A 12,448-nucleotide genomic window follows, 5' to 3' on the forward strand; every position below is an offset into this window, starting at 1 on the left:
AGAAAAGATTTGCAAGGCTATGAGAAGAAGCCAAGGGCATGACAGTTGTCAAGCCGCTCTTGCCGAGAACCAGCACAGATATAGTGGGCCAAAAGGCCTCGTTCTGTGCTGTAACTACAGTACTCTGTTTGATCTATACCAGCTGTTTCATAACCCAAAACAAAGTTCCTGGAACCTCAGAAATGGACAGAAATTTCTGGAAGATTAGGTGGGAAGTAGGATTGGATACTCTTTCAAAGATAAGCCATATGTGCGTTGGGCTGAACAATGATATCCTCAGAGACATCCTTGGCCCAACTCTGGATCTTTACCAAAAATGAGAGGCTGGGAACTCAGCTTTCTCTGAAGGAATTGGATCATTTTGAAGAGATTCTAAGAAGGTTCCCAGTCCTGCTTTGGAGAATGGCTGTAATGGTGTGCTTATTACTGGACAAATAAGCCTGAGAAGAGTTCAAATTCAAAGCTCTGAGTACTATGGAAATTCTAGCTGTGTTTCTGGTCTTTGCCATCCCCCCCACCGTTTGTTGGAGATCAATAACATTTATTTGGCAACCCTTGATCTTAAAATTTTCTGCCTGTTTTTTAAATCCTTCTATGGGTTCATCCTTTTCCTGGAATCATACAATCTTATTAGCATGGAAATATGCCATTCAGCCCATTGAATCCATGCTGACTCTTCAAAGAGAGCATTCTAGTCAGGCACCACCTTCCACCCCCACCCCCCCCCCCCGTCCCACCTGCATTTCCCATGACTAATCCATCAAGACTGATATCACCCAAAGCAGGAACCAAACCCAGTTCCCTGGTGTTGTGAGGCTGCAGTATCAACCTCTGAGCCACCATGCCATTCCCATTCTAGCAATCTCTTTATCTGGAACACTGTCTGAAAAAAAACAGAAGCAATTGTAACTTTGAAAAGGGGAATTGGATAAATACTTGCAAAGGAGAAATTTGAAGGGCTTGGGGAAAGAGCTAATGAAGGAAGAACTAATTGGACAGATCATCCATGAAGCCAGAATGGACACAAATGGCTTTTCTATGCACTCCATGAGTCTACTAAATAGCTGAGGTAAAAACAACCTTTATACCTAATAAAGAAATGTGCATCTCACTAAGTCTGTCTCTAATTCTTCCAACTGGCGGAACTAGGCTGGAGAACCAAAGAGCTGCAGCCACGATCCTCACAGAGATTGAAAATTTCCTCCGTTCTTCACCATTTGATTTCAAAGGTGCCCACATTCTCTCAGGGAAGGAGGAAGGCGTTTACGGGTGGATCACAGCAAATTATTTACTGGACAATTTGCAGCAGGTTTGTCAAACTTACGTTCTCGAAGCTCAGCATGCTTTGGGTGAATCGTTTCACCATGTTTGCTGCTTTGCTCTCCTTCTGTCCCGTAGACTCTGACAGCCACCAGCAGACTGAAGCACAGCTACCCATGACTACCTGCAGGTATAACAGGTAATTAGGAATGCAAATTAAATGTTCTCCTTTATTGCTAAAGGGATTGAGTTTAAAGGCAGGGAGATTATGTTGCAGCTGCATAGGGTATTGGTGAGGCCACACCTAAAGTACTGCATACAGTTTTGGTCTCCTTACTTAAGAAAGGATGTGCTGGCACTCATACAACAGCAGGTTATAGTCCAACAATTTCATTTGGAAGTACTAGCTTTCAGAGCAATGATCCTTCATCAGGTAACCAGTGGGGCAGGATCAGAAGACACTGAATTTATAGCAAAAGATCACAGTGTCATGCAATTAAAATGATATATTGAACAAACCTAGATTGCTGTTAAGTCATTCATCTTTTAGAATGGGTTGCAGGTTTTGGTTCATTAATATGTCAATCTCAGAACTTCTTTTAAATCACATTCTAAAGATTATTTACCGTTTTATAAAAAAAGGTAACATTTCAGCTCAGATAATGTATTAAAGGTGTGAGGTTAGAGTCTGTCTCTATCCCAAGCTTGAGTCAGACTGGTTCTATTTCCAAAGTAGGAATTTATAAACTGTTATGTGGATCGACTGCCTTCAGGTTATGTGCTTTTTGAGCAAAAATAGAATGTATCTTCAATTGCAATTCTGCAAATGCAAATGCAAATTTGCAAGTAGGCCTGAAAGTTCTGAAAGCTAGTACTTCCAAATAAATCTGCTGGACTATAACCTGGTGTTGTGTGATTTTTAACTTTGTCCACCCCAGTCCAACACTAGCACCTTCACATCATGGCATGAGAAGGGGTGCAGAGGAGGTTCACTGGGTTGATTCTGGAGTTGAGGGGGTTGGCTTCTGAGGAGACACTGAGTAGACTGGGATTATATTCATTGCAATTTTGAAGAATGAAGAGGGATCTTATAGAAACATATAAAATTATGAAGAGAATAGATAAAATAGACATAGAGAGGATGTTTCCACTGGCAGGTGAAACTAGGACAAGAGGGCATAGCCTCAAAATTAGGAGGACCAGACTTAGGACTGAATCAAGAAGGAACTTCTTCACCCAGAGGGTTGTGAATCTGTGGAATTCCCTGCCCAGCGAAGTAGTTGATGCGACTTCAGTAAATGTTTTTAAAGCTAAGATAGATTATTTTTTGAACAATAAAGGAATTTAAGAGTTACGGTGAGAGTGTGGGTGAGTGGAGCTGAGGCCATGAAAAGATCAGCCATAATCTTATCGAATGGTGGAGCAGGCTTGAAGGGCCAGATGGCCTACTCCTGCTCCTAGTTCTTATGTACCTTTCTCAGAACTCATTCCAAATGGTGTGAGACAAGGCATTCCATTGGACAAGAGCTTGCATTTTTATAGCACCTTTCACCACCTCCTTATCTGCCAGATCCTTTCACAGACAATGCAGCCCTTCTAAGATGTGATCACTATTGTAAAGTAAGAAGAGTATCAGTCAATCTGATCACAGAAAAGTCTCACAAGAAGTACTACGTTAATGACCAGATAAGCTGTTTTAATGATGATGGTTGAGGAATAAATATTGATTTGGATACAAAGGAGAATTGACTTGCTCTTCATCAAAATGGTACCATTGGATTTTTTACATGTATTAGAGAGGGCAACCAGGACCTCTGCTTAACATCTGATCATTGAAGATAGCACCTAGAACATTGTAACCATTTTTCAGTGCTCTACAGTGTGGATCAGGTCCGCACTGACACTCAACATGATGGTTGGAGGAAGAGCACCTCATCTTCCGCCTAGGAACCCTCCAACCACAAGGGATGAACTCGGATTTCACCAGTTTCCTCAGATAGCACCTAGAACATTGTAACCATTTTTCAGTACTCTACAGTGTGGATCAGGTCCGCACTGACACTCAACACGATGGTTGGAGGAAGAGCGCCTCATCTTCCGCCTAGGAACCCTCCAACCACAAGAGATGAACTCAGATTTCACCAGTTTCCTCATTTCCCCTTCTCCAGCATCTGCAGACCTCATTTTCTCCTCTGAAGAGCAGCACACCCAGACCCAGCTGTCCCTGTAATCCTGTATTTCCCTCGGCTAATCAATCTAGCCTGCACACCCCTAGACACTATGGGCAATTTAGCATGGCCAATCCACCTAGCCTACATATCTTTGGACTGTGGGAAGAAACCAGACCACCCAGAGAAAACCTACACAGACACACGAACATGCAAACTCCACAGGAAGAAGTCACCTGAGGGTTGAATCAAACCTGGGTCCCTGGTGTTGTGTGGCAGCAGTGCTAACCACTGAGTCATTGTGCCACTCTGCACAGGGAGAGTCAGCTTGGTATGTGTACTCCTGAGTGGGACTTGAACCGATAGCCTTCTGACCCAGAGATACCCACATACTACAGATTGATGAGAACAATTTGCAAGTGAGCTTTGCCAGCTCTATCTCTACAAACTCTTCCATTCCTCCAATATCTGTGTGTTGTCTCCAATTCTGGCCTCTTGAGCATCCACAATTTCTATCTCTTCAACAATAGTGGCTGCGGCTTCAGTAGTTCAAGTCCAAATCTCTGCAATTCGTCCCCCAATATCTGTGTGTCTGCCTCTTCCATCTTTCAGAAGCACTTTAAGTCCTACCTCTTGAATCAACCTTTTTATCATTTACTCTAAGATCTGTTTAGATGGCTCAGTTTGTTTGATAATGCCCCTGTGAAGACCCATGGGGCATTTTGCTGCATGGAAGGGTTATGTAGATGTAAGTCGTTCTGTTTGTCAATGTTCATCTCAGCACTTTAATTGTTTAATACACATCCTTTGCCAGAGACGTACTTGGATACACCTGGAAAGAAACTTTACCGTGAAGACCACAGGAACTCTCGATCTGGGTGGAGCTTCTACTGAAATAGCTTTTGTCCCCAAGCAGCACTCACATATGAGTGATACCGTAATAATCACGTTGTACAGTTACAACTACACTGTCTACACTCAAAGCCTGGCATGCTATGGAAGGGATGAAGCCGAGAAAATGTACAGGGCAAAAATCCTCCAGGTAAGCTGGGTGGCTCAAAATTGCTTTTTGTGCTAAGAGTCCATGGATGAAGAAAGGAGGAAATTCTATAGCACCTTCCATGGCCTCAGGACATCCAAATGTTTCTTGCGAATGAAATAAAGACAGAAAAGGTCAGGCAGCATCTCTCGTGACAGCAACAGAGGTAATGTTTCAGATCTATGACCTTTCATCAGTTCTGAGGAAACCCCTGAAACATAAACTATATTTTTGCTGCATATGGACAGATAAATTATTTTTGTAGTGTATTTATACTTGAGGGACAAAATATATGAGGAGGTGGAAAATTAAGAATAGCATATTTATAAATTTCCTAAATATTCCTAAGTGAGTGAAACCTAGTCCAGTGGGTACAGCTTCATATAGACTGAATTCAGAGTGAAATGTGATGATGAAATAGCTGAATTTATGTATTAAATACAAACAGAACTACATAACGTGGACTGTGACTCAGTGCATTTGTCTATACAAATTCCCAATCTAGAGACACCTGAGCAGCACTGAGGGACAGCTGCACCGTCAGATTTACTGTCTTTTGGATGAGAGGTTAAACTAATGCTCCTCTCGAGTAACCATAAAGCAATGCCATGGCTCTATTTTAAAAAGAGCAGGGGAATTCGTCCCAATGTTCTGGCCGATATTATCCCTCAACATGCATCACCATAGTAAATAACACATTGCTATATGTGGAAGCCTGAACGCAAATTGTTTGAATCATTTCCCACATCACAACCGAGACTACTCTGCAATGGTTTTCACTGACTGTAAAGCACTTTTGGTCATCTTGAGATCATGGAATTTTAGAAATACAAATAGGCCATTAAGGTCCTTGAGACTGTCCCACTGTTCAATTACATTTAAATTCACTTTCCTGCTCCAAGTTTCATAACCCTGAATTCCTTCCATATTGTTTTTTAGATTAGATTAGATTAGAATACTTACAGTGTGGAAACAGGCCCTTCGGCCCAACAAGTCCACACCGCCCCGCCGAAGCGTAACCCACCCATACCCCCACATTTATACCCCCACATTTACCCCTTACCTAACACTACGGGCAATTTAGCATGGCCAATTCACCTGACCTGCACATCTTTGGACTGTGGGAGGAAACCGGAGCACCCAGTGGAAACCCACGCAGACACGGGGAGAACGTGCAAACTCCACACAGTCAGTCGCCTGAGGCGGGAATTGAACCCGGGTCTCTGGCACTGTGAGGCAGCAGTGCTAACCATTGTGCCACCGTGCCGCCCAAAATCTTGTTGATATTTATTTTTACCAGGAGCACTATCAGCCCTCTGAGCATCTGCAGCCTGCTGAGATAAAGAATTCCAACAACTATATAAATGAAAAACAATTCTCCTTATCTCGATCCTCAATGGCCGACCTCTTACCTTATCTTCTATATCCCATAATTCTTGACTCTCAAACACCTTTCAGTATCTACACTCTGAAACTTTTATGTTTCCACAGATTATCTAAATTCCAGGACTATTAAATCTATCAAAGCTCTATAAATGCATGTTTTTTCTTTGTGCTAGTTCTATTTTAGCAACTTTATCTATCTATTTATTTACCTATTCTATATAACCATATTTGCATACATCTGTCTGTTTTACCAACTCAGAACACAAAGAAAAAATCAAGCATTGAAGATCCTTGCCTTCCCTCAAACTATAATCTGACTCTCCAACTGAAGTATATATTTGATGGTTTATGCACTGCAGCTGATATACCACCGAACTATGACCCTGACATCAATGCTACATTTATAGGAACTGGAAATCCTGTTCTATGTCAGCAAAAGTTGTTGTCAATATTTAGTTTTGAATATATCAATGTTGGAGGTAATTGGACACAAGAAAAACTTCAGCCAAACATCCATGGAGATTTTGTGGTACGTTACTAAATGTTTGGAATATTTTATTTGCATTCCCGTCTTGTTTGGTCTTGAGCTTGACTTGTGACACATGTTCATCTCTATCCAAACCATATAGGCCTTTTCTGGTTTCTATTACTCAATGGAAGCCTTGAACTTAATCGGTTCCTTTCCTATAGAAACTTTCAACTCGACAGTTCAGGAATTCTGTTCGAAGAACTGGGATCAGGTAAGTGGTGGAATTTCTGTCATATTGTATTCACTGCAGACAATTGGAGATGGTAGGGTCAGCTGTTTTGCTCAAGACTAATAGATGGTAATATTTTTAATGCCTATTAGCATGCAGCAAAACAAGCTAAGGGAATGTCATTCATCTCATTCAGAATGCATCTTGAGCTTAAAAATCTAAACTTACTCACTCACAGACATATTACATATTATTACAGGCACAGCTCATTTCATACTGCTTACAGTCACGATGTATCCTATGAAACCTACAGGTATGACATGTCATGTCTTACTTAGAGATATGACCCTTTAATACTCATGATTTGCTACATATATTAACATTCATGTTACATGCTACTTATAGGTGTGGTGTATTACACGTCCATCTGCATATATGTCCTATTGCACACTACGTCGATCACATATTACATGTTACTTATGGACATATGTCAAATGCAATGCAAATTGACAGGGACTGACACAAAACAAAAAGGTTGGGGTAGTTCTGTTACAACAGGCATTTTGTCAATGTGAATTCACTGTGACATGATTGACGAACTGTGGGCGTGGTTTCTACAGCACAAGTTTTTAAAACATGTTGGCTGTAATGCAATTAATCACTTCAAGCGTGATTTTTCTATAATACAGAGTTGCACAAGAATTAAACCATCGCATTATAGTAGAACTGACTGTACATCATTATCAATGCAAAAAGGAAACTAACGTTATTACGTGTCATGCAGGTGCAGCAGTTATTTCCAAACGTGTCAGACCCATTTCGCAGATCATATTGTTTCAATGCAAACTACATCTATGCTGTACTTGTGCAAGGTTACAAGTTTGATCAAGAGAGTTGGAAATCAATAAGCTTTCAAAAAGAAGTAAGTGCAGACAGATGAAAACCTTGTTTGGTTAAAATGGCCTGTTAGTTGTTTGGCAGTGATTTATTTGGGGTGAGGAGGGATTATGCTCCAATTCTACATTTCATTCCAACTCTGGTGATGGAGATAGGAAATTCATCTCTTTTTGCAGCCAAAGTATAACAATGAACTGAAGTGATGATCAAGTTGAATTTTAATAATCCCACTGTACAAAATCACACCAGAAAGGTGAACCAAGTCTGGGTGTCATCGCTTTTAAATTTTCAAAATTTTCAGCTATGTGTCAGATTGTGCCTTTGTACTTGTGAGACACTGACTAAACCATTTAGTGTTGTTTTCAGTCACAAACTCATACTTTAAAGCACAGGAGGAGGCCATTCAGCCATTGTGTCCGTGCCAGTCAACAGAGATCTAACTACATTAATCCCATTTTCCAGCTTTTGACACATAGCCCTGGAGGCTATAACAAAACAAGTGAATATCCAAAGTGAATTTTTAAACATTACAATTTCTGACTCAACCAGCTTTTCAAACCAGTGAGATGCAGAGTGAAAAATGAACTTTTGGACTCTCCGCTTGGTCTCCTCCCTCTTGCCTTACTTTTATACCCACTGATTATTGACCTTTCTACTATTGGAAAAAAATGCTATGTCCCTCACAATACTATACACTTCTCTCACTTGCCCTCTCAACCATTGTTGCACCAAGGAAAACAGCCCTATCCATCTTCGTCATACTTCACACCCTCCAATCCAGGCAATATCCTGGTAAATCTCCTTTGCACCCTCTCCAGTATGACCACATCCTTCAGAGAAATGTAATTATCAGACTGGGTGGCGCGGTGGTTAGCACTGCTGCCTCACAGTGCCAGAGACCTGGGTTCAATTCCTGCCTCAGGCAACTGTCTGTGTGGAGTTTACACATTCTCCCCATGTCAGTGTGGGTTTCCTCCCACTGTCCAAAAATGTGCAGGTTAGGTGAAGTTTCCATGCTAAATTGCCCGTAGTGTTAGGTGAAGGGGTAAATGTAGGGGAATGGGTCTGGGTGGGTTGCTCTTCAGAGGGTCAGTGGAACTTGTTGGGCCAAAGGACCTGTTTCCACACTGTAAGTAATCTAATCTAATCAAACTGCATGCAATACTCCAGTTGTGGCTGAATCAGTGCACATACAGTACCAGAGTAACCACTTTGCTGTTGTATTGTATGCCTTGCCTAATAAGGGAAAGTATTCCATGTGTCTCCTTAATCATTTTATCAAACTGCCCTACTACTTTCAAGGATTTGTGAAAATGCATACTAAGATCCCTCTGATCTTCAGTATTTTCCAGGGTCCATTAGACTTTAACAGGACACTATCCCATGGGTTTTCCAGATCAAATTCCACTTGCCACAGCTCTGCTGAGCTGTGACTGTTCCATAACATGCTTCTGCAGTTCACAGCTATCCTCTTCACTCCTTACCACCCTACTAATTTTTGAGTCATCCCTGAACTTCTCAATCATACCCCTATATTTAAGTCCAAATCATTAATGAACACCACAAACAGCAAGGGCCCCAGTACTGAGTCATGTGGAACCCCACTGAAAATTGACTTCCAGTTACAGAAACATCTCTCTACTTCCAAACTGTCAGACAATTTTGGATGCAACATTCCACATTGCCTTTATTTCTATAGGCCCATATTTACTTGGCCAGTCTGCCATGAGGGATCTTATCAAAAGCCTTGTATAGGCAGTTGGGAGAAAGCACATCAGAATGAGGCACAGCTGGAGTGAGTGTGTTTCGGAAATGTTGGAACACCATGAGAATTCAGTGCAGATGGGAAGAAGTGTTTTTTTTTGCATTTTATTCTTTGCTTCATAGTTTGTAAGGTTTAAGTGGACAAATTAAAGCCCAGCACAAAACAAAGAATAACATCACAGGAAAACATAAGTTCATTGGTTGGTGTCAGCTGATAATTTGAATACCTATTTTGAATTGCTTTCAGGTTAAAGATGAATAGGATAAATATCTTACAGATGAAAAAATTAAAGACCAGTAAAATCGGTACTTTAGAAAATTAAGAACAAAGTAAATTAAATAGAGATGCAGAGCCAGGCAATGTGTTGTACCTGACTGACGTGGGAATTGATGGACCCCATTGTGGTTGATAGTGACCACATCTGTAGCAAGTACTGGTTGCTTGAGGAAATCTGGCTCTGAGCTGATAAGATGGAATCTGAGCTTCCAACACTGTGTCTTATCGGGGAGGGGGAAGAGTTACGTGGATGCTATGTTTCAAGAGACAGTCACAATCGCTAGATTAACGACCTTAAATTTGGAAGGTGTGACTATGAGCAAAGCAGGTACACGAATAGAGGATGTAATTGTACAAGAACCTCCACCGCTGTCCTCATCCAACAGGTTTGAGATTCTTGTTCCCTGTCTCGATGAGAGTGAGTGATGTAGGGAGGATGAGCAAACTGACCGCAGCACTGTGGTATATTCAATGAGGGTGGGGAGAGAAAAGAGAAATATTGTTGTAATTAGGCATAGTATAGTCAGGATCTAGACAATTTGACTGCCCGGCTCCAGGATATCTCATCTGGATTGCAGAGGAACTTGGAGTGGGAGGGGACAGATTCAGGTACAATGGTTCATGTAGATTCCAATGACAGATAGAAAGAGGAATGAGGTTCTTGTGAGGGTATTAAAGTGAACTGAATTAATTTTATTGTACACAAACAACTTGTTGCTAAATTCGAAAGCAGAAACAAAAAGTTAATAATCTCTAGATTATTCCCTGAGCCATGAGCTAATTGGCACAGGATCAATAAGTTTAAACCAGTAAATGCATATTTCAAAGATTGATATGAGAGAAATGAGTTTCACTTCATGAGCATTAGCTCCAGTATTGGGGAAGGAGGGAAGTGTTACAATGGGATCTGCTCCAGCTGATTAATTCTGGGACTGGGGTCTGGCAATAACCACAGCTGTAAGTAGGGCTCTAAACTAAATTGTGTCAGGTAAGGTCCATTTACATGGGAAATGAGATAAGCAAATTTAAAGGAGAAAGCAGGAGTGGAGATTAGTGGATAAGGCTTATTGTAACCAGAAAGTAAAAGGAAGTGACAGAATGTGTGAATATCATATTGCACCAAGCAATTGTACAAGAGTAGGGAAATTTGATAACAGGACAAACTTAAAGGCTTTTTTATCTCAATGCATGAAGCATTCGGAATTAAGTTAACAAGTTAACAGTGCAAACAGAGACAAAACGCTATGACATAGTGGCGATTATTGAGATGTGGTTGCAGTGAGACCAGGCTTGGGAATTGAATATCTGCGATACAGTGTTTTAGAAGAATAGGCAGCAAAGAAAATGAGGTGGTGTAGCTTTGTAGTAAAAGAGTTCAGTGCTGTACTGAAGAAAAAGATATCAACACTGGAGATGTAGAAACAGTCTGGATAGAAATACATAGCAGGGGAAAGAAGTTGCTTGTGGGAGTAATCTATTGGTCCTGAAACAATAACTTCACAGTTGAGCACTGTATAAACCAGAAAATACTCCAGTCTGGAAGAATGGTACAGCAATAATCATATCTGACTTTAATAGGCATATAGACTGGATTAGTCAAATTGTGAAGAGTAACTTTGAGGGAGGGTTCACTAAATGCATTAGAGATTGTTTCTTGAAGCAATATATGTGGAACGAATCAGGGAATAGGCAATTCTGGATTTGCTATTGTGTCATAAGATGGGACTAATTAATGATTTGGAGGTGCTGGTGTCGGACTGGGGTATACAAAGTTAAAAATCACAACACCAGGTTATAGTCCAACAGGGTTATTTGGAAGCACTAGCTTTCGGAGCGCTGCTCCTTCATCGGTGGTTGTGAAGTTTAGGATCGTAAGACACAGAATTTATAGCAAAAGTTTAGTGTGATGTAACTGAAATTATATATTGAAAAAGACCTGGATTGTTTGTTAAGTCTCTCATGTTTCAGAATGAGCATGTTGGTTTTAGTTCTTTCCTATGTAAATCACAGAACTTTTTAAAAGTTACATTATCAAGTGAACTTTAACAGTGAGAGGGGAAAGATATAAAAGAGACATAAGGGGCAACTTTTTCACACAGAGGGTGGACGTGTATGGAATGAGGTGCCAGAGGAAGTGGTGGAGGTTGGTACAATTGCCACATTTAAGAGGCATTTGGATGGGTAAATGAATAGGAAGGGTATGGAGTGATATGGACCAGGTGCTGGCAGGTGGGACTAGATTGGATTGGGTTATCTGGTCGGCATGGACAGGTTGGACCGAAGGGTCCGTTTCCATGCTGTACATCTCTATGACTCTAATAGGCGTCATTTCGGCCCAGATAATGCATTGAAGGAGTGACGTGCCCTGTGTGAGGCTGTCTGTGCCACAGTGTTCAGACTGATTCTAATCTAAAAAATAGATCTATGTAAGATTCTGTAAATCCGTTTTTTAGTAGAGTGATCAGAGCATGCTAGAATTTCAAATCCGGTTGGAGGGCAAGCAACTGGAGTGCTACACTAGCATTCTAGAGTCATAGAGTCATAGAGATGTACAGCATGGAAACAGACCCTTCGGTCCAACCCGTCCATGCCGACCAGATATCCCAACCCAATCTAGTCCCACCTGCCAGCACCCGGCCCATATCCCTCCAAACCCTTCCTATTCATATACCCATCCAAATGCCTCTTAAATGTTGCAGTTGTTCCAGCCTCCACCACATCCTCCGGCACCTCATTCCATACACGTACCACCATCTGCATGAAAACGTTGCTCCTTAGGTCTCTTTTATATCTTTCCCCTCTCACCCTAAACCTATGCCCTCTAGGTCTGGACTCCCCGACTCCAGGGAAAAAACTTTGCCTATTTATCCTATCCATGCCCCTCATAATTTTGTAAACCTCTATAAGGTCACCCCTCAGCCTCCGATGCTCCAGGGAAAACAGCCCCAGCCTGTTCAGC

General features: G+C 41.3%; 1 protein-coding gene across 4 annotated transcripts in view; it reads left to right on the forward strand.

The window, feature by feature from the left end:
* The window catches only part of entpd3 (ectonucleoside triphosphate diphosphohydrolase 3), a 42,751-nt gene that overhangs the window by 20,473 nt on the left and 9,830 nt on the right, over positions 1-12,448 (forward strand). For all 4 annotated transcript variants that reach the window (XM_043688693.1, XM_043688697.1, XM_043688695.1 and 1 more), the window contains 5 exons: positions 1,150-1,309; positions 4,243-4,470; positions 6,113-6,382; positions 6,483-6,593; positions 7,336-7,473. In XM_043688693.1, the coding sequence (XP_043544628.1) occupies positions 1,150-1,309; positions 4,243-4,470; positions 6,113-6,382; positions 6,483-6,593; positions 7,336-7,473 (907 nt within the window). The remainder of the gene's footprint in view (positions 1-1,149; positions 1,310-4,242; positions 4,471-6,112; positions 6,383-6,482; positions 6,594-7,335; positions 7,474-12,448) is intronic.

This window comes from Chiloscyllium plagiosum, chromosome 4, assembly GCF_004010195.1.
Source record: "Chiloscyllium plagiosum isolate BGI_BamShark_2017 chromosome 4, ASM401019v2, whole genome shotgun sequence".
Taxonomy (NCBI): domain Eukaryota; kingdom Metazoa; phylum Chordata; class Chondrichthyes; order Orectolobiformes; family Hemiscylliidae; genus Chiloscyllium; species Chiloscyllium plagiosum.